The sequence below is a fragment of the Metopolophium dirhodum genome, chromosome 1 (assembly GCF_019925205.1).
Source record: "Metopolophium dirhodum isolate CAU chromosome 1, ASM1992520v1, whole genome shotgun sequence".
Lineage (NCBI taxonomy): Eukaryota > Metazoa > Arthropoda > Insecta > Hemiptera > Aphididae > Metopolophium > Metopolophium dirhodum.
The window spans coordinates 49011236-49033981 of record NC_083560.1 but is presented as its reverse complement, the minus strand read 5'-3'; the positions used below and the strand labels follow the sequence as shown (position 1 = coordinate 49033981).

Genomic DNA, 22746 nt, shown 5'->3' with positions numbered 1-22746 from the left:
TTCAACAAATTGTACGAGGTCAACAGATAACCAATAAATTATTAACAAAATTAATCATGAGCAATGGAGAATCTAAACCCCAAACTTAAAAGCTTCCATCACAACAATTTAATTTTGACTTAACATATTTAATTATTATGTTTTATCATAATATCATTTACATATTATATATTGTATTTCATGGGAGTGTGCACTTTTCCAATTATTAATTATTATTTATTTATACTTATTAAAATTAATTAATTTTGTGTAGGTATTAATTTTTGTTTTGAATATATTAATAACATTTAATGCCTATCCAACTGTAAATATGCACATTTACCTCAAAATGTAAATAGTAAGTTAGTGGACTTATTAGTACCATCCATTACAGTGAGTAGTGACCCACTTCACACCTGTAATCTACTGTAGGTCAGGGTTTTTTTTAGTGTGCAGTGAGACACATTTTATGCAGTGAGAAAAGTAAGTGTGCAGGGAAAATTGTTACTTTGTGCAGTGCAAAAAAAGAATTTCAGGATGATATATTTTATTGTATATTATAAAACAATAATTTAGGAAACCTCAAAATAAAATAAAAATATTTCTATTAAAATTAAAAATTGTTTATATTATTCATTAGTATACTATTTTTTTTTTGTTTCAAAAAAAATATCTACCACCTTTAAGAACATGCTTGTGGTGGTGGTAAAGAGTTATATAACATAATATGAACAATTTAACTATAAATAAGAAATGTGGACTTGAACTGAATAATCAATCTATACAATTAGAATACTTATAGCTAAAGACCGGATTTAATTGATATTGCAACTTTTTTTGCATTTAAGATAAATCAAATTTGATCAAATATGTACACAATTTGTATTAATTGCAGTCTTTCTTTTTAATTTTATGTTGCAAATTTTGAAATTTTCAATGTTGTTGAAATTTTTGCAATTTTGTATATTTTACGTTATAAAATGTACAAATCAATATTTCTTAACTAATTTTTTAATATAAAAATAATACAATTATTGTGGATTTTCATTATTGCTTAGATTATTTGATCTAATAAGTATAAAGGTATAGATAAGTATAGATTTACGTGACGATATGGAATTCTATAGGTCATTAATAGTATCGATAACAATCAAAAATAAAAAAATTTATTACCTGTTACGATTACAGTTTTTAAAATAGTCTGTATATTGAAAAAGACAATTATATCATTGTTAGTATCAGTTGCTTTCATGTTATTGTACTAGCTTGATCTTATATTTTCATGTAACTATAACTATCATGCCTAAAGTAAAATCAAGTTTAAGAAATAAAATATTGTCCTGGATTGCTCCGTATAACAAATCTAAAGAAACTTTTTCTACAAATGGTAAAATTATTTATTTATTTATATATGTGACAAAAACATTTCATCAGAAAAAAAATATTTTTTAGATCATCATTCTGAAACAAATAAATGTTGCATTTTATACTTATGTTCTATTATATTTATACAAATGTATTTAAATTAAGATTTTAAATTTTAATACATAATTTCAGTTTTGCATAAAAATGCGTTAGAAAGAAATAGTAATAAAAAAAGGTGGATAAGTGGATGTCACTCTGCAGTAGGTTACAAGTGGGTCAATGTAATGGATGGTGTTAAATTTGAATTCAATGATGTAATATCATTGTATAAGAAAAACGATTCTGAGCGAAAACGGTCAGTCAGCCTATGCCCTATGATATTACCAAGTATATTTGATGATATTATTGTGAATAAAGTAATTTATATATAACCTATTTACGCGGAGCCTTGTTTTAAATTTTCAATCCTTAGCCATAAAAGTTAAACATTTTTTACATGTTTAACTACAAAATAATTAATAAATTATAAATTTGATAATTGTTGTCAAAATTTGAACTTTAAATGCTTATAAAAAAAAAATTGTGCCTGTGTATTTTTAATATTTTTCAACTGATATCATAACAATATATCAGGAGCCTTATATTAAATATTCACGCTTTTTTACCCAACAAATAAAATTTTATTGATACTTATAGAAAAAAAAACTAAAAACATTGAAAACTGAGAATATCCGTAAACAGCTCAAAAAGAGTCAAAATATTTTCATAATTTTATCGTGTATAGAAAATGCTAATATAAACATTCAGTGAAATTTTCAAGTATCTACAGTCATTCGTTTTTTAATTACAATAAAATAAGAAATTTGTTACATGAGAAATCGAGTGAATATCAAATGTTGTAAAAATATAAATTTCAGACGCTCATAAAAATTTAATTTAAGTTTCTTGTAGACATTTTTTTTTTTTGATAAAGGTAGACAAACTTATGAGTAATTTTATATTACATTTTCAAATCTTAGATTTAAAAAGAAAAATTTTTATGAATTCTCAACTCAAAATCATTTGCTAATTTTCGTGATTTTTCCGTATTTTGTCAAAGTTTGAACTTTAAATGTTTATAAATAAAAACTGTGACTAAGGATTTTTAATTTTTTTTCATCTGCCTTTGAAACAATAACCTAGGAGCCTTCTATTAAATTTTCAAGCTTTTTTACTCAACAGATAAAATTTTATTGATATTTATAGAAAAAAAAACTAAAAAAAATGGAAATTGACAATGTCCGTAAACAGCTCAAAATAAGTCAAAATATTTGGAAAATGTTATGCTGTATAGGAAATGCAATTATAAACATTCAGTCAAAATTCCATGTCCCTATGGTCATTTGTTTTAGAGTTACACCAAAAACCAAAATCGATTTTCTCGAAAACAGATTTTGCGTAAAAATTCCCGTTTTTTCTTAATTTTTCTTTTGTTTTTCACGTCACAACTACTAGAAAATGTTTACTTTTGACCCCCCGAAGTACCAACTAGATTCATTTTCCTATCAGAAAAGTTACTGTTGAAGAAAATCCAAGCACTTTTACTGTCTTAAAAGGTGATGACAAACAAATTAAACAAAAAAAATTATTATTTAGGTTTGAGTATTGCTAATTTATTAATTGGTAAATTAGATAGAAACCCAGGAAAATCATATTTAATTCCGTGTAAAGAACTTGTGAATTATGAAACTATCTGTCAATTTGTAAATTCTTCTTTAAAAATATTTCCCGATATCGAACAAATAGTATTAGTAAGTGATGCTGGTACTTATATGGTGAAAGCAGCGAATACATTAAAAATATTTTATTCAAAATTAATTCATATTACATGTTTGGCACATGCAGTTAACAGAGTATTAGAAAAAAATTGTGAATTATATCCAGACATTAATAAATTAATTAACAACGGTATTAATTTATAAATGTTCACAATTTTGAACATTTAATTAATTTATTTTATAGAGTCGGGATTTATATGTTTTTACATACTGTTTCTGAGTACCTATATTATGCAGTCTTATGAAAGTAAAAAATGTAGATAGTACAGTATACAGTAGGTTAGTAGGTACTAGGTAGTATAGTCGGCACATTTCACAGGGGCGAGGGGCGGCTCCTGAGACATGAAAAGGGGGGTTAGATGAGATTATCCATAAACTGAGCATCCAAAAAATAGAAAACTGGATTTTGTATTATAACTATTTTTTTGTCTATCGTATTAAAAACGGGATTGGCTCTAGTATGAATTTATAATAAATGCTATTAGGTACTATACAATTTGTGTTAATTCTTATTTCTCCTTGGTCCACACTAACCTCAATAGGTAACAAGTTAGGTGATTTTAAAAAATGTATATTATGTACGTATTCATGGGTGTATTATTATATAGGTATTTCATCCCCCCATAGTAATATTCCTAAATACGCCACTGACGACTGACCTATAGGATATAGTACATTATACCCAGGTATTCATAAAATTTTAAGTTATAGAGTTTACTATAGACTATAGGTATCTTGTATGGTTGTATACAGACATACTGTCTGTCTGTGGTCTGTCTATACGCTCTAGTAATGTTTCAAGGTGTAAATAATATGTGTTTCCTCAAATCTCGACCTTGCAAACGATTTCGAGTAAAACGATTCGTCTATAATACATATAATATGCCATTACTCATTATTATAGGTACCTATACTAGGCATGGATAAATGGATAATTATAGATGTCTAAATAGTATACGCCGTGATAATTATATTATATCATGTTAGATGACAAATAATTAGATCGTTGCAATGATGAGTAATAAGTTGTTGTAGAAGGCTGAATGTTTGAAGATAAAGTAATGCACGTGATGTATTATAGTAGGTAAGTAGTAACTAGTACCTATAGTCGTATATTATACTATAAAGTTTATTGTCATGGATTATGATGAATTTTATATTGAGGTCGACTGCTATACCATAGAAGCAACAATATTATTAATAATAATTGCAAGCAGCAGCAGCTGTTTCTGTATAATATACTTATTATATATCTGCATGTTCTGCATAATATTATTATGTATGTGACATTTTACGTGCATGCAAAGGTCTGCAAAATTACAAAATGTGTGCATAATAATTGGGTATAGTTTTCAAAATAATCGAAACCCCGCTTGCACGCATAGATGATGGTATAATATTACATTATAATATTATTATGTATATTATACGTGTTGAACACGTCGGTAACTCGGAACACTCAACGCATACTGACATACAGACATACAGTCTATACTCTACGCCGGGCACCGGCTAAACACAACACACCTATTATACATGCAAGCATATTATTTTATTCCCGCCACCGAAGTCATTGTCAGAATGATTCAATAGTATACCCAATAATAATAATAATAATAATAACACCGAGTAGTGAGTAGTTGTACCAACACATATTTTATTTGTGTTCAAACGACAAACGAGAATTGGACGGCAGCAGCAGTCGTGAGCAGCTGCAGCCGCGGCAGCTCTGCCTATGACGTTCGACGAGGTTGTGGCAGTCGGGCGACAGGGGGCGAGGGGGTGTCTCCATCTTCGTCCTCTGAATTCCGATTACAATACGAGATAAGCCGGTGTTTGGTAATACTGTAATAATAGTAATAAAATATTATAATAGGTAGGTACAACACAACGAGACGTACAACAACAAGTAACAACTTACTGTTGCAGTTGCACTGCAGTCTGCAGGGGTATTCGCTTCTCGTCTTGTTGGGCATGCACATTGTTGCGTACCGTTTTCATTGTGTACCGATTATATCATATTTTACGTCCGAACGGACGAGTTGACCCTCGCGTAATAACGCCGCCGCAAGTAGTCGGTGACATTTGATTGACTTTCGTCATCGGCGCGTCTCTCGTCGTCCGTTCGTCCTCTAAGCGATTTTCCCGATTCGAGTTTTCACCTTTGCTACGATGACCGCCGCCATCCAACTGATTTTTGGTTCGTTGCTGCTCAGCTCGGCCACAGCGATATTGCCGATCCGCGAGTACTACGCGTCCGGCGATCAAACACAACGTAATTATCGGCATTGCCTTATTATATTTTATTATTTTAACGGGGGAGCATGTATTCTTCCTGCCTAGGTACCTATAAATACTCAGGACTTGTCGTTTTCACTTGGTTCCGTTTCATTGCGACAATGGTCTGCCGACAGTTAATGAATGCTCACACTACAGTTATATAATACACCGTAACAATCGCCACTTTGAACCGTGTTTTATTTGTTACTTAATAGGTTTTTTACTGATTTCCAGTATAGATTTCCCAAAATATGTTGACCATCGACAACTCGCATATCGTATATTATATTATAATAAAATAACTATTAACTACCTAGTGGGAAGGTAACTTGTTGGATATGTATATTGTTTTGTGCATAAGAGTAGGTATTGGAAAAATTGTTAAATTAAAAAAGTTCTAAATGTATGATATTTGTTGATTTTATTAGGTTACAATAATTTAAAATTGTATTACTAATTATTTACTTACATATTTTCATTTTTATCTTATTTTGGTTTGTATTTTTACTTGTTCTTATTCATTTGAAATACCTAGTAGGGCTAAAAATTTGTAAAAAAATGAATCATGTTAATAATGTTAAAATTTGTTTTTAGTATGACCCAGTTAAACTTCAAGTAAAATATTCTATGAAACCATTGTGTTATTTAATAATTACTCGTCACTCTGATTAGAGTCTAATCAACAATAATAATTGTTAAATAGTGTACACAGTTGATTAAGGGTCTAACAGTTCAGCTTTCTGTTCATTCTTGTTGGATATTTTAATAATTATAATAAATAATATACCTATTATTGTTCGATTGATTATTTTCTTCCTAAAATGTCATTGCCCTGGATTTGTATGTTGGTAGGTCAAATATAAATGATAGCACTGTCTTGTTTTTAATTGAATTGTGGGGTAATTACGTACAGAGCTTAAAATACCTAATTACAAAAAGAGTTTTTCATTTTTTACTGCAGTTATGAATTATTTTAAAATTTTTACTTATTATATCTATATCTAAATGTTTTTATATCTGATTTAGTTTCAAATAAATTATTTTAATTGTTAGAATTGATCGATGTTAATTGTTAGATCAATGTGTATTTGCTGTACAAGTAGCTTATAATATTTATTATTTTACACTTATTTGTAACATAAATTTAATAGATTATTGATAAATAAATAAATAGGCCATAGGTACCTAGGTATTTTATTTAAAATCATCCAATAAAACACTTGTTATTCAATTTTTGTTAATTTTTTGTTTATTTGTTTGAATATTTTAGCCGGTATACCAAAATGGAGTTCAAGTTATTCTGTAGAAGGTGACATATTTATTCCATTTGCTGAAGTCCATGAACCATTTAGTGCTTGGTATGATTCAGACTCTAGCAACAGTCGCATTGACTATTATCATGGTAAATTTTTATTTTTGTAACAAAATAAAATAAAGTTTGATTTATATTTAATTGTTAAATTGATTAGGAATGGCAAAAACATATCAACTGTCCAATAAAGGGTCTTTTGGTTCATCTCTTAAAATTGTTCCTGTTACTACTGAAACAGAAACAAACACTCTAAAATGTTTAGAAGTAAATGGAACTGATGAATTTCACATTTCACCTCAATCAACTCTTCCAGACTTAAGCGATTTTAAGGTTTGTGGTCTCAATAAGTTATATTTTGATATTAAAATTAATGTTTAAATGAATTTTTTATTTTTTAGTTAGTCAGCGAAAGTTTAGAAAATGGTATTGTAGTCGAAAAATGGGTTTATATTAAAAGAGTGGAAAAAACAGTTGGAAAATATATAATGTGGTTGTATAGAAAAGTAAGCTGAAATTAAATATGAATGATGAAATATTTTATTTATAGTAATTTGAACAAATTGTAGTGTTTATTCTATAATTATATGTTATATAGTACTCAGTACTTATTACTCATACAGTTGTACATAATATTTATAATATTATATTATAACGTATTAAAGTGATATTATTTGTCAGGATGATATTGCTTATCCAATGAGGTTTCAAATGAATGGATTTAATTCAGTATTTCTATCACATTTTGACGACTACATTATCGTTTACAAACATTTTACACCAGTGAAGCCTGATCCAAGTATTTTCAACGTTGAAGGTATATAAATAATGACTAGTTATTTATTTGCAATATCTGAATGATTTATTATTATATATTTGAAACCTTTGCTTTTAGAATTAAAATGTGAATCTTTTCCTGGACCTGGCATAAACCATATTTATGATTTTAATCCTATGATGGAGTTCATAAATAACTATGGAGAATATATAGATTCCACATTTGAAGAATTTAAACGTAAACATAACAAAAATTACCCTAATGATACAATTGAACATTTTGACCGAAAGAATAATTTCCGCCAAAACTTGAGGTGACTATTTATTTTATACTAGTTATTTTTTAATAACTATAAAATTGAAGTATATATAAAATACTATAGTCAGTAGTTACTGAATTTTAAATTAATAATTTATGTATTTATATTAGATACATTCGTTCAAAAAATCGAGCTAATGTTGGTTATACACTTGCTGTTAACCATTTGGCTGACTATTCCAGCACAGAACTTAAATCAATGTTAGGTTATAGAAAATTAAGTGATGATGAATATAATGGTGGAAAACCTTTCCCTCACAATAAGACTGATTTTCAAAACTTACCATCAGAAATTGATTGGAGGATTGCTGGTGCTGTAACAGCTGTTAAAGGTAAAGTTTTCATCATCAATTCATTTTTTAAGCTACTATTTGTAATTTATATTATTGTAATCATTAGATCAATCAATTTGTGGTTCTTGTTGGAGTTTTGGTACTACTGGTACCATCGAAGGAGCATATTTCATGAAACATCGTGAACGTAAAAGTTTTTCTGAACAGGTATATATCATTACTTAAAATACAGTTTTTTATTGCTAAATAAAATATAAACTACTAATCTACTAGAATTGATAAATAATTAATAAAGTTTTTGAAAAAATACATGTTTATATTTTTTTGCATGTAAGAAATTCTAATAAACGTGGTGTCTAGTTTAAATAAATAAATAAATAAAATGATACAGGCAAGAAATTGAATACTGGAAAACTATTTATATGATTTTTATAATTTAAGATGATACAAATATTATTGTTTTGGTTGTATTTTTTATGAATATAATATGCAATGGTACCATTTTTGATTTTTCAATAGTTTATGAGAATATTAGGTGAGAATTTGTAAAAAAAAAAAGTAATAACTCATTAAGAAATAATGCTAATTTTAAATTTCAGTTTTAATGTTACTTGTTAAAGTAACATTATATTATTTTCATTAATGGTATAATAGTATTTATTTTTTTCGAAGACAAATTTCCTTATGAATTAATTCCAATTGTAAATGTTACATTTAACTACATAATATATTTTTTATGCTTTATTTTTATAGGCTTTGGTAGACTGCAGTTGGGGTTTTGGCAATAATGGATGTGATGGCGGAGAAGATTTCCGTGCTTATTCTTGGATTGAGAAGCATGGCTTACCAACTGAAGAAGAGTACGGTCCATACCTTTCTCAGGTATAGATTATTTAAATTTGAATCATTCATTACATTTTGTGTAAATAGTTTGGATATTTATTAGTTATACAAGAAAAAACATTTATTAATTTTCACATTATTGTTAAGTCTCTTGACTTGGTTTCTTATTGTTGCACTGAACTAAATATTAATTTTTTTACATGTATGTGGCATTCATTTTTCTTTATTAAATTTATCTGTATCAAAATATGATTAAAATAAGTATGCGATTAATATGTACTTATTTAAAACTGAATATTTATTAAAAAATCACAATAACCTTTAAATGTTGTAAGTCTTCATGATTTTATATAAGACAATCATATTTTATTCATTCATTATCATATTTATCTATATTTTTTTATTATTCTAGGATGGTTTTTGTCATATAGCTAATCTATCAAATGGGGATCTTACAAAAATTACTGGTTTTGTGAATGTAACAACTTATGATGAAGAAGCATTAAAAATTGCTTTAGTCAATGAAGGTCCTATTTCAATTGCCATTTATGCTTCACTAAAAACATTTTCCTTCTACTCGAATGGTGTTTACTACGATAAAGATTGCCGTAAGTATTTCTTATTAAACTGAAATATACTTATCACACTGTATGTTTGTTTTTATTTGTAGGTAATAGTCCATTGGAGTTGAATCATGCTGTGTTATTGGTGGGCTATGGTACATTGGATGGCCATCCATACTGGCTGGTGAAAAACTCATGGTCAACTCACTGGGGTAATGCTGGTTACATTCTTATATCTCGTAAGGATAACAATTGTGGTGTTCTCACTAGTCCAACATATGTTATTTTGTAGACTTATGTTTAAGATTTCAACATTCTATATTGTCATTTTTTGATTTAATAATAATTTAAAATTTTTAAGTCTGAGTGTAAAATATATTGATTTTACTTTTACAACTTATTTGGTATTAGTTAATTTTTTTATCATGAATATAAATTAAAATATTGTACTTTTTGATCTATTTCTAAATAAACGACTGTTAGTTTTATACAGCATATATTTTAATGAGAATAACTTTGACAAAATCAATTATCAACCTACTAATTATACCTATTACATTGTCAGTGTTGGGTAAATTACTTTTGAAAAGTTATGAAATGATGTTATTTGCACAATTAAATATTTTTAACAGACATAATTTTTATCACATTGCATTACTTTTTCATTAAAAAAGTAGGCGTTACAAATAATATACTTTTTTTTTTTTAATTTATTACAAAATTAGTCCATAACAACTTATAAGTATTAGATATACTATTATAAAAATTATATAGGAGTTTAGGTATAACATTAATGATTTAGATACATTGTTAACAGTGGCGCATTTAAGTTTTTGTCATGGAGGGATATGATTTTATCCAGTAGCCCCGCTTTTAAAACTAGAATCCTTAAGTTAGGACTCCGAAAATTTGTGCATATTATAAACAACCTATGGGGGTGGGGGGGGGGGGGGGGTGGATTGATCCCCTTAATCCTCCCCTCACATAAATATTAAACATGTTATACATGAACACAATGTGTAAGTATTAATTCCTGGGTTCTTTAATAATATTGTTGGTTACCGGAATAATAAATAAATAAAATTAATTTTTAATTTTTCTTGATTAACAGTATAGACTCTAGATAGAACCCTCTATTTTTTGTCCATCATACATTCTACATTCATAATTTATTTTGATAACATGGGAAATAACACATAATTCCATAAAAATGACTTTTAAAAAGTAATTTAGTTACAATTGTGTTAATTGAAATAAAATATTATGAAAATACTACAGCGTAACTGCAAAAGTAATTTTATTATAGTAATTTATAATTTACGTTATGTTACTACCTAACACTACCTAGTAAATAAAAAGGTATACAAATAACATTAATTCACTATTATAGTTGTAAATAAAATTATAATTATTATGAAAAAACAATATACATTTACATCTAACAAGTGAATTAAATATAATTATTTTTGCCATTTACCATGTTAAATACTGATATCAACTCGGTGTTGACATGAGTAAACAGGCACCCATGGCCAGTGTCAACACATTAGGTAGATAAACTTATGAGGAATTTTGTATTACATTTTAAAATCTTTGATTTAAAAGAAAATTTTTATAAATTTCTAACTTAAAATAATTTGCTGTTTATTACGTATTTTGTCAAGATTTTAAATTTAAATGATTATCGAAGCAATTTTCCTGTCCTAAAATGTGATGACAGACACATAAAAAAACAAGAAAAAACACACATCATTGTAAAATCGATACATTCATCGCTCTGCCCCGAATCTAATACCAAAGATACATATTTTGTATGATTTTTTTTTCATGACCATTTACATTTTATACATTGACAAAATTCATCAGAATCACGATCAGGGGCGGCTCCAGAGACACGGTAAGTTATAATTTTTAAAAAATGTCGATGTTTTTTTTGTAATTTTGTTTTAACAGTATAAAATTGTTTAGAAATACAGCTTTGAAGGGTGCGGCCCCTAGGCCCCCATGGAGCCGCCCCTGATTACGATCATACTATGCAAAGTGTCTTATACTTTCAAATGTATAAAATGTTAAATTTTTATAGTTAAAGTTTGAACATTTTAAACAAGGTTTCTCAAGTATTAACTGTGTATGTATACAACTGCAGTTTATGTTTTTATTTTTTATACATTGCAGTGCATATACTACGTGCCAAAAATTTTTTTTTTATTTCAAGCGTCCAATTATAAATTATGATAATAGGTACATAATATGATGAGTAATACGGCTAGCTATTTATCGGTCAATAATGATTATTCAATTTTATCTGTGGATATTAATATAATATTGTGATGTTATTTATTATAAATATATATATATATATATATATATATATATTATATAAATATTTTAATTTTTCGCGTGCCCTCAAATTTACCATTCCTGGTAAAAGCCAATTTGAATTTCCGACGTAGGTAGACACTATTAAACACACACAATTAGAATTTAACACTTTATTACTATCTTATCCTGCAACTTTGACCGCATTAAGCGATCACCTATAAATAATATGTCATTATTCCATTACAAAACTTTCGAAACTTTACTTTTCCCATATGGGTCTCAAGTAAGCTTAAGAAACTTCTCGCTATGAAAAAACAATCGCATAAACAATATAAAATGTTAGGTGATCTTAATCGTTATTTAATCTTCTCTCAACTACGCGCCCAATGTAAATTTGAATCGAAGTGTCTCTATAGTCACTATTTGCGTAACATACAGAATCGTCTATGTGTAGATCCTAAATCATTTTGGAAATTTGTTCGTAGTAAACGTGGTGTCTCTACAATACCAGATGAGGTTCATCTTGGGGAGTTTAAGGCCTCAGGTGACCAAGTTGCTTCTTTGTTTGCTTCTCATTTCTCATCTGTTTATGGTGACTCACGATTTACCTGCAATAATTTATCAGATGAGTTTACAAACAACCAATTTTCACACCTTCCTTCTAAATTATCTATATCGATTGATGAAGTTAATATAGCGCTTAACTCTCTTTCAAATGTTCATAGTTCGGGCCCGGATGGCATTTCTGCTAACCTATTGTATCACTGCCGTGCCTCTCTCAGTATACCGGTCACTTTAATTTTTAATAAATCACTTACAGAAGGTGTTTTCCCTTCTGTGTGGAAAATAAGTCGTGTTACACCAATTTTCAAATCTGGGAATCCGGCTGATGTCGCTAACTATAGACCCATCTCCGGCCTTCCTCTCCTAGGTAAACTGTTTGAGTCTATAGTACTGAAACGAATCGAACGTTCTTTCTTAACCACCTTATCAATTGACCAACATGGGTTCTTTCCTGGTCGCTCGACTGCGACTAGTCATGAAGTTTTTGCTTCTTACCTTCACGCGGCGTTTGAATTAGGAAATCAAGTTGATGTGATATACACAGACTTTTCTAAAGCGTTCGACTCCTTAGACCACAATGCACTTCTTTATATCCTCGACAGACTTGGTGTTGGTGAGCCACTTTTATCATGGTTTAGTTCTTACCTTAGTGACCGTCGACAATTTGTCAACCTCTTCGGGAAGTCATCTGATCTTTTCCGCGCATCGTCCGGTGTTCCACAAGGTAGCCATTTAGGTCCCTTATTATTTAATATTTTCATTAATACTATGTGCTCAGTTGTTTCCCCTTGTCGTTTCTTACTTTTTGCTGATGATTCTAAAATTTTTCACACGACTACCTCAAACAATGATTGCCTCACTCTCCAAAACACCCTTGATAAATTCACTAATTGGTGTAGTACGTTTAATTTATCTCTTAACATCTCTAAATGCAAAGTTATGACTTTCTATCGCACTAATGCAGTGATATCTTTTGACTATAGACTTGATGGTATATCTATTTAACGTGTTAGCCAGGTCCATGATTTAGGCATTTTATTTGTACTTTCTCTTAATTTTAGCCCTCATATTGATTATATGACCAGCAAAGCCTTTCGTACTTTGGAATTCATAAGGCGTCACTCAACCAATTTTAGTTCTGCCAATTGCCTTCTAGCTCTCTATAATGCTTTAGTCCGGTCGGTCATTGAATATAGGTCTATTGTTTGGTCACCATATACCACAGTTGACATTTGTCGGATTGATCGTGTACAAAACAGTTTTATGCGTTTCGCCGGTTATTGCCTCTCAACATTCCTCATCCACCACATGATTATGGGCCATTAAGACAAACTCTGAGACTAGTTCCCCTTTCTGTAAGACGTGATAATTTTGATATCACTTTTATTCAGCGTCTGATAGAAGGACAAGTTGATGCCCCAAGACTACTTGGTGAACTTAGCTTTCGTATTCCTAGTAACACTAGGCTTCAATGTAATTTTTATATACCCACCAATAAATCAAACTTCTCCAGGAATGCCCCACCCACTAGAATGATGCATAATGCAAATAATCATATAGACTATTAATCCATAATATGTAGTACGAAGGCTCACATTTTTTTTTTACTTAACTTACACCACATTGTTTTTTTTGTTTTAATTACTTACTAATTTAGTATATTAAGTTAGTATAAGTTATGCATCTTATATATATTGTATATGTTTTTATACTGTTATCTATGTACTTCCTGTCTGTTATTTTGTAAAAGCCGTCTGGCGTTGATTATAATAAATAATAAATAATAATAATAAATAATAATATATTATTATCGTTTAACCTAGTTTCTATTTTGCTACATCTATAATAAAATGTACAGACTAAGACTTAATACTAAATTTTGTTACACATTACATACATGTTTACTTAACCTAGTTAATAGTTTCAATATTAATAATGTTCATGTTTATATATTATGCAACAATAGCTCCTATATGATATGACTATATGAGTAAAGACTTACTTTTTATTTACTTTATAAATGCGACTAGCATTATATTGTTACCTATATTATAATATTATTTATTTATGAAAAAATATTGATCAAATTGAAAATTGATTTAGTGTTTTTAAATTTTTGAATTTATAATATGTTTACCTATGAAGGTATTTGTTATATAAACTGTCGCGAATTTTGTAAAAAAAATCTCCTGAGATGAGTGTGATAGAAAGATATTTCTAATACCTATATAGGTAAATACGTTTTTTGTCACGCCTGCGCCGAAAGTTTAGTTTTCGATGACGGTTAAAGCGTTGGAAAACGACGTTTTTCCGTCCAGCAGGTGGTAAAGTGGGAATCCCCAAAAGTACCAGGCAGTAAGATGGAAATCCCCAAGAGTACTGAGTTCAGATATCACTAGTATTCTCTGTACAAACAGACACTAAAATCTATACTACAAGCCTCATAAAACATAAACTTATAATATTCATATTATAACCTTGCATAACGCGTAAACATTTTTCTTTCATGTAATTGTTTTCATATAATAATTTGGTTGTTGCATAGATCCCCGCATAATGCATTACCTTTGCCTTTATTACATTTTCTTATTCTTATTTTATTTTATTATAATATAATAATAATTATTTATATTTTATACTGAAATCTATACCACAATCCTTACAAATAATACACTTTTGGTTACATCATAATTATTATAACCTCCATGCATGACGCTTAAAATAAAAAAAACCAAATCGTTTCTTTTATGAAATATTGTTTTCGTAGAATAGTCTAGTTGTTGCATGGATCCTAGCCTGAATTACCTTTGCCACGATGGTGCGTTCAATGAACGCAGAGGCGTGACAAAAAAACAGTATGTGTGGCTCGTACGGGAAGGCAATTTTAGTCTTGGGCGTAATGTCCGTGACTGAAATAGCTCACTTCCCGCCCTTGCAATACAATATACTATTAAATCATTTTGATTGCAATAAAATAATCTTTATTTTGCTATTTTCTACTAAATGTAAATTGTTCTCCTTTAGGTCAATTGTTCCGAAAATTTACATAATTTTCATGAGAAATTGAGAACATATATCCATAATTTTTTTTATACTATTGCCAAAAATATGTGAAATAGTGAAATAGTCGTAATACAATAGATTATATGCCTGATAAAACAACTGATCTATCACTTTATATATTTAATATATCAGAATATGTACCGGAATATTGTAGTTTTATCAAAGTGACCGAATTGGGCGTAATTACAGTTTTATTTACGACTTTTGTAATTTGAAAGTTATCTATAATTTTATATTTTTGTAAATATAGCGTATTTTTATAGTGCGTTAAAATATTTTAGTTGATTGGTAAACGTAAATCAATAAAAATATAGTAGTGGTCTACAATATTTGATATTAATAGAATAGGTATAACCTGGTATATATTAGATAAGGTAAACAATTATTATAGATATAAAAATTGCGTTAGGTAATATATTTGCCTAAATTTCCAACTGATATTGGGTTCACTATTTTGTAGAACAAACATTTCGTGGACCTATGTATTTTTTTCAAAATGTATGGTAATTTTTAAGTGAATTTTGAGATTTTTCTAATATTAATATTTTACATACCTACTCAAAACTCACTTAAAAATTATAATATCGTAAAAACCAACAAAAAACATGCATAATGTTCTTACATTTGTTTGATAATCGGTCAATTCACTCTAATATTTAAGCTAACAACACAAAATTTAAACTGCTGGACGAACATTTTGATATATTATGCGTTAATAAGACGGAGATAACATAATAATATATTATTATTTATTATTATGCGTGTTCGACGTCCTCTTAAGGTTTAGATAAGCATTGCATGTTTTAAGGAGTAATAATTAGGCAATTTATGTGGCATGCATATTTTTGGGCTTTGTGTATTAATTTTGTGAGTAGTAAATTAAGTATGAACATTAGTGAGTGTAATCCGTTATCGGTTCTAACTCTCACATTTTTTCACGAATGAAGTTTACACCATATGTTTACTTTATCATTTTCTATACTTGATAAAATTTGTAAAATATTTTGACTCATTTTGAGCTGTATACAAAGTACAAACAGATATTAGCAATTTTAGTTTTTTTAGTTTTAGATTCTGAGCGGAGCGATAAATGTATTGATTTTACAATGATGTATGTTTTTTTTGCGCCTGTCATCACCGTTTGGGGGAGTAAAACTGCTTAGATTTTCTTCAAATGTAATTATGTAGGTATACTATAATTTATAATACTGGTATATTTTTGCGTTACCTAAACATTTGTGACTCAATCAGTGAAATAAAATTTAAAAAATATTGTATATTTACAAAAGTATACGAAGCAGATAGATAACATTTGGCCCAACTACCGACTGCCTATATTTTCTACACTAAACACTTCAAAAAGTGAAACATTAAAAGTCGTCAATAGTTTTAAATTTTGATTTCTGATATTATGTATTTTTATACGATTTTTTTTTTTAAATAAATTTCTCATTAAATATTATGAGTTAAGTAACGATTTATGACGTATATGATATTATGTTTTTGTTTTAATTTTAATACACCTATTACCTATATACATACCTACAATTGTATATAATTTTGTTTTTCCATATCACTATTCACTTTAGGAGCTACGTATAAAAATTAACTGCAAGTGAAAAGGTAACAGTGTAATACGACGCAAATCATTCACAAAGGTTCGTTTATTAGCTGCTTTGGTTCGCAATTCGTGTGCACTCCTTTTTGTATTTAAAATCTGATGTGCCCAAAATAAATGCAAATGTAATTTAATTATTTCACGGAATTTCAAGGTTGTTTAAGATATGGATATAGGTTGCTCAGATATTTTGTCAAACAATTCATTCATACAATAAAAATAAAAATCGGACACTGCGAAGTGTAGGTATATTGTGTAATTTACCACCGCTTATTGATACAAAACGCACGACAAATACGTCGTGTACTGCGATCCTCTTAATATTATAGGTAGGTAAATTATTATACTTTATAATAGTAGCTCATAGTACTTGACAGTTGACACTGAATTACTGACAAATATAGTTCTGTTTAGTTCAATCGTATATAGATTAGGTAGTAATAGTTACGCTATGACGCAATGCGAATTAATTATGAAATCGTTCCATTTCCACCATCAGCACTATAGCCAATAAAAATATTATAACCGGATAGGTAACTGATAGTATTGTTTGAACTTTGTTTACCTATCTAGTTTAGGCAGAAATGCCGCCACCGATGAAAATAATAATAATAACTATGTGGCGTGATCTTCAGTCTAACCTTCCCCCTCCCTCGCACCAGCCTTTGTGTGTGAGTGTGTGACTGATGGCATTCAAGTCCTTGTATTAGTTGTATTGCTTTTGTTAACCGCCTCCATGCACGGGATACAGATAACAATGCTCGCAGCGTTTAATAAATAGATAAAATAAGGATTCTAGTACGTAATAATATGTAGACTCATATAATTAGTATATAATATTTTATTTATCTATGGTTAAATATATACAATTATACAACGATAAAGAGACACCGCCCTCACTCGCTTTTACATGCATTAATGTCGATTGTCGAATATTGTAAAATTAATTAAATAACAGGTAGGTACGAATATTTTTATACTTAATAAAGCTAGTACTTCGTTTTCATTATAATATATTATTATTCCGAACAATATGTTTAACTGTCAATAGTCATTCCAATATTATATTATGCTATATTTTACTATATAGCTTCGACGGAAGGACGACTAATCAACCGTGATCGATATTGTACCTGTGCGTCGTGATATTATTATTATACATTTCAGTATTTCACACAATCGAGCGTTTCGATTATAATATTATTTATAGTCGCACGCGACCACGGCTTTCGTCGTTTCGTTATTAAAATAGGTACTTATTAATATTACACTACTCTAATAATTAGCCTTCCCCGTCGTCGTGTTGAACAATATTGGCGGGCAGTGATTTATAAAAAAAAATAGGATTAATATTTAATCGGATCTATGGATCTGTGCCGCATGCGCGCGTGATAAGAAAATAATTATTTGTTTATTGTATTTGATGATAGTGAGCTATAACAACAACAGCAGCCAGCAGTCAGCACCACCACCAGCGGCAGCTGCACTCTCGGTCGGTCGAAATCCTTGATCGCTGTCGTCGTTTCTGTCGCATGTGACTACACATGCGTGTATGCGACGGCTGAAGTCGTGAACGGTGGGCCAAGGCGCGTCCGAACGATCCCGCCGGGCGCCGACGCCCTTAAACGCTAACTACAACAATGTGGGCCATCAGCGGCTTAGCCATCGTCGTGTGGCTATTGACCGCAACATCCGCTTCCACCAGATATCCGGTCGTCTTGGGTGAGTCTTGGCCTGTGTGCCGCCGTTGACCGAGCCAGTGGCTCTGTGTTTCCATCTGTCCTATGGCTGTGCGTACTGCTTTGACCACGGTCTCAGTCCTTGGTAGTCCTCAATCCTCACACCATCTCTTTTGATGTTTTGTATCCTTACCTGTGCTGCGCCAATGACATCTTCTTAATTTGCAATTTATGTAATATGTTTTTCAAGACACCAAATAAAAAATTGTTTTATGGCTTTTCAAATGTCATCATTGAAGTAGGTATAATATCATTATAACTTGAAGGTCATTCTCTTAAATAACTTTTTAGCTATTGATCATTAAATTATTTATCATTATTCAACTCTTGGTCTAATCACATTATTTTATCCACTTAAAAAAACAATGTCGATAGTTAAATTAATTACCTATCGGTAAATAAGCTAACCATTGTAATTGTATGTTATTAAAAATATAATAGACAACATTTATTGTTGGAAAGGTATATCATAATTTGAAACATTATTAACCAAACATAATAAAGTTAAATATGCAACAATAAAATAATTAATACTTAGTATTAGTTTTAAAAATAAATTGAATTTGATTAGGCAAATCATTATTTAGAATCATGCCTAATATCAAGGTTAAGTACTTTATTTATATCACTTTTCAGATAAATAGTATAATATGATTAATGTATTTGACATTAATTCCTTATTATCTACATGATATTATAAATTAATTTTTATTTGTATTGCTTAGATATTATTATATTACAATTTATTCAAAAAGTTATAATAAGATTTTTTTTTAAAAATAATTTTTTAATTCAAACCACACATCTTTACTAGTTAGATGATGCATTTTAAATATTACATAATTAATAAATCATAGTGTCAAGAAATACTGTCATATTTATTCACTCGGTGGGTGATCACGGTAAAATAATAATTCTCTCGTAAAAGAATTAAACCACCATAACCAATGATCAAATATCTTTCAGCTATACATACAAAATAATAAACAAATTATTTAAAAAGTATATTTGATGCTAAATAGCGTTGGCCAAATCGCTGAGCTACTCTAAGGACGACTATTATTGGTGTAGGAATGCAGTTCATAAATAATTGAAAAAAAATATGTATAATTGGTTTATTTTTAGTTCCTGGTGATGGCGGTAGCCGCATTGATGCTAAATTGAACAAACCCAGTGTCGTTCATTATTTATGTGATAAAAAAACAAATGATTATTCTAACATTTGGTTGAATCTCGAATTATTAGTGCCATATGTAATAGACTGTTTGGTAAGTAAAGTAATTAATTTGGTTATATTAAGTTTATAACTCATAAATTGGTTTAATAATTAGATAGATAATATGAGACTGATATATGACAATGTTACCCATACTACTCACAGTCCTCCAGGTGTAGATATAAGAGTACCTGGATGGGGAAATTCTTCTGCTGTTGAATACATTGATCCTAGTTTATCCACATTTGGCGCTTACTTTAAAAGTGTTGGTGATACATTAGTAGGCACTGGTCTTGAGCGAGATGTTTCTATTCGGGGAGCACCGTATGATTTTAGAAAAGCTCCTAGTAAGAATCAAAAATAAAACAATTTTTCCTACCATATTAATATAATTTTCATTTGTATAGATGAAAATGCTGAGTTTTTTGTGAAACTAAAGACATTAACTGAAGAAACATACCAACAAAATAATAATACACCAGTTGTGTTCATTGTACACAGCATGGGAGGATGTATGACATTGAAATTTTTGCGAGCTCAAACACAGAGGTGGAAAGATCAACATGTCAGAGCAATGGTTTCATTAGCTGGTGCTTGGGGTGGAGCTGTTAAAGCATTGAAAGTTTTTACTGTAGGTACGCTGAAAGAAATAAATAGAAAACAGGAAAATAGTATATTACCATTTCATGTATATAGAAAATATATATTTATTTATTTACAGGTGATGACCTAGGAGTTTATGTACTTAGTGGTAATGTTTTAAAAGCTGAACAAATTACATCTCCCAGCTTAGCATGGCTTTTACCATCCCCATATTTTTGGAAGTCAGATGAGGTATTAGTAGAAACTGATACAAAAAACTTTACAGTGACAGACTATAAATCATTTTTTGAGTGAGTGATTTTACGCATCATTAAAATTAATTTTCTTAAATATTTGTAATCATTATAGAGGCATAGACTACATGACTGGCTATGATATGTACTTAGACGTTAAGCAGTACATGGATTTTGGACCACCTGGTGTAGAAGTCCATTGTTTACATGGTGATACAATTGCAACAGTTGAAAAGTTTGTTTGAGTTGTTATTGTCAATATTTATGTATTTTTTAAACATTTATTCGTCATATTTTAGAATGATATTTGGACCAGGAAAATTTCCGCTTAAGTATCCTAAGTTACAATATGGTAATGGCGATGGCACAGTTAATTCCAGAAGCCTTGAAGGTTGCAGTTATTGGTCAAGTATGCAAAAGCAAAAAGTTTTCCATCAGGTATTTCCAAATGCTAACCACATGACAATCTTGAGTGATGAACGCGTAATGGATTACATTGCACAGCTCATGGAAAAACTATAGTTGTCCAATTATTTTAAACTTAACAAGTTATTATTAAGATGTGTATGATAATTTAATAATAGTTAATGTATTCATTTAAATAGATATTTAAGGAAATCAGTAATAATAACCAATTTTTATTACTAATTTTATTTTATTAAGTACAAATTGGTACTCAAACTTCCTTCCTTATAGTATTTACTGTAAATTTTATTTCATTGTTTACCAAATATCTTAAAATACTTTGAAACAAACAATATCTTTGTTGTCCTGTGAATTAATATCCATATTTGAAGTGTATTAAATGTATTAAAATCTTAAAATCACCCAATAATCATCCATTGTTAATCACTATTTGTTTTATGGCTTATAATCTAAAACAGCAATGTTTTCAATATTTTGTAAATTACAATTAAATAATATATTACACAATTTATTAGTCAATACTGTGAATTAAGACATAACAAACTAATATAAAAATGTTACCAGAGCCTAGAGAACCTCAAATTACGTGGATAAGACTACTTGATGGAAATATAATATGATTATCAACAACATCTTATGTTATTTTTTAACTATTATTAAAAAAAAAGTTATAACAACTGAATCATCAGCTAAACACAATACACGTCATGATTAGAGTTTATCACAAGCTTTCATATAAAGATTAGGATAAGGACTGGCAATTTTGCATTATCACTAGACTGCTTGAGGGTCGTAAGAGATATCGTTACCCTAACAGCAACAACACGTATCTGCAAATTTTCGATTTTTTTTTTATGTTATCAAAATATTTAGAATCTCTTTGCGCACATGTTTCATTGACTATATTTTCCGTAAACAAACTGATAATCTCAAAAAATAGATTATAGTGACAACACGTATCTGAATTTGATATGTGACAACACGTATGTACAAGATTTACCGTAGTGTTTTGTGTTACGAACGTTTGACTGTTGCCGTCTACTTAAATACCAGGTAATTATTATTTAAGTTATTTTAAAGTCATAAATGATCATTTATTTACTATAAAATCAATCAAACATAACTTCTAAAGGAAGATCTACGTTAATAACTGACATTTTGTTTGTGTTTTCACATACGTGTTGTTACAGATTTAGAAATTTACAAATAGTGACAGTTAAGTGGTATTTCTATTGGAATTTTATCAATGCTGTTTTCTTAAAAAGTAAGTTAATATTCTATACTTAAATAATTAATATGCAATATGTAAAGATATTACATCAATATCTAAATTTTAATTAAATTATTAAATAGTGTGCTAATTAACAATAATAATATAATATTATGATACAACAAAATTATCTTGTTAAAGGGCATA

General features: G+C 29.1%; 2 protein-coding genes across 4 annotated transcripts; both read left to right on the top strand.

Annotated features, from left to right (window-relative positions):
* Positions 1-4971: 4971 nt before the first annotated feature.
* On the top strand, positions 4972-10033 carry LOC132933656 (digestive cysteine proteinase 3-like). The gene is made up of 11 exons (XM_060999923.1): positions 4972-5436; positions 6712-6843; positions 6911-7083; positions 7152-7256; positions 7432-7567; positions 7646-7841; positions 7958-8178; positions 8246-8346; positions 8893-9021; positions 9395-9590; positions 9653-10033. Exons 1-11 carry the CDS (start codon positions 5334-5336, stop codon positions 9835-9837), a joined length of 1677 nt encoding a protein of 558 aa, XP_060855906.1. The 5' UTR covers positions 4972-5333; the 3' UTR covers positions 9838-10033.
* Positions 10034-17781: 7748 nt separating this feature from the next.
* On the top strand, positions 17782-21966 carry LOC132935920 (phospholipase A2 group XV-like). 3 transcript variants are annotated; one of them, XM_061002568.1, is made up of 9 exons: positions 17826-18070; positions 18203-18364; positions 18543-18834; positions 19977-20119; positions 20183-20414; positions 20475-20702; positions 20789-20960; positions 21019-21138; positions 21203-21966. In XM_061002568.1, the coding sequence occupies exons 3-9, from the start codon at positions 18753-18755 to the stop codon at positions 21423-21425; spliced, it is 1200 nt and encodes a 399-aa protein (XP_060858551.1). In that variant the 5' UTR covers positions 17826-18070; positions 18203-18364; positions 18543-18752; the 3' UTR covers positions 21426-21966. The 3 variants fall into 3 exon arrangements, with proteins under 3 accessions (XP_060858552.1, XP_060858551.1, XP_060858550.1); XM_061002569.1 differs by lacking the exon at positions 18203-18364 and having other exon boundaries at positions 17782-17910; XM_061002567.1 differs by lacking the exon at positions 18203-18364.
* The last annotated feature ends 780 nt before the right edge of the window (positions 21967-22746 follow it).

Excerpts from the sequence above, each read along its gene's own strand:
- LOC132933656 (XM_060999923.1), top strand. The coding sequence starts at position 5,334 with ATGACCGCCGCCATCCAACTGATTTTTGGTTCGTTGCTGCTCAGCTCG. Across the intron at positions 7,257-7,431 it reads TAATGTGGTTGTATAGAAAA|GATGATATTGCTTATCCAAT; the intron begins GTAAGCTGAAAT and ends ATTATTTGTCAG. Across the intron at positions 7,568-7,645 it reads AAGTATTTTCAACGTTGAAG|AATTAAAATGTGAATCTTTT; the intron begins GTATATAAATAA and ends CTTTGCTTTTAG.
- LOC132935920 (XM_061002569.1), top strand. The coding sequence starts at position 18,753 with ATGTGGGCCATCAGCGGCTTAGCCATCGTCGTGTGGCTATTGACCGCA. Across the intron at positions 18,835-19,976 it reads CAGATATCCGGTCGTCTTGG|TTCCTGGTGATGGCGGTAGC; the intron begins GTGAGTCTTGGC and ends GTTTATTTTTAG. Across the intron at positions 20,961-21,018 it reads GACTATAAATCATTTTTTGA|AGGCATAGACTACATGACTG; the intron begins GTGAGTGATTTT and ends TAATCATTATAG.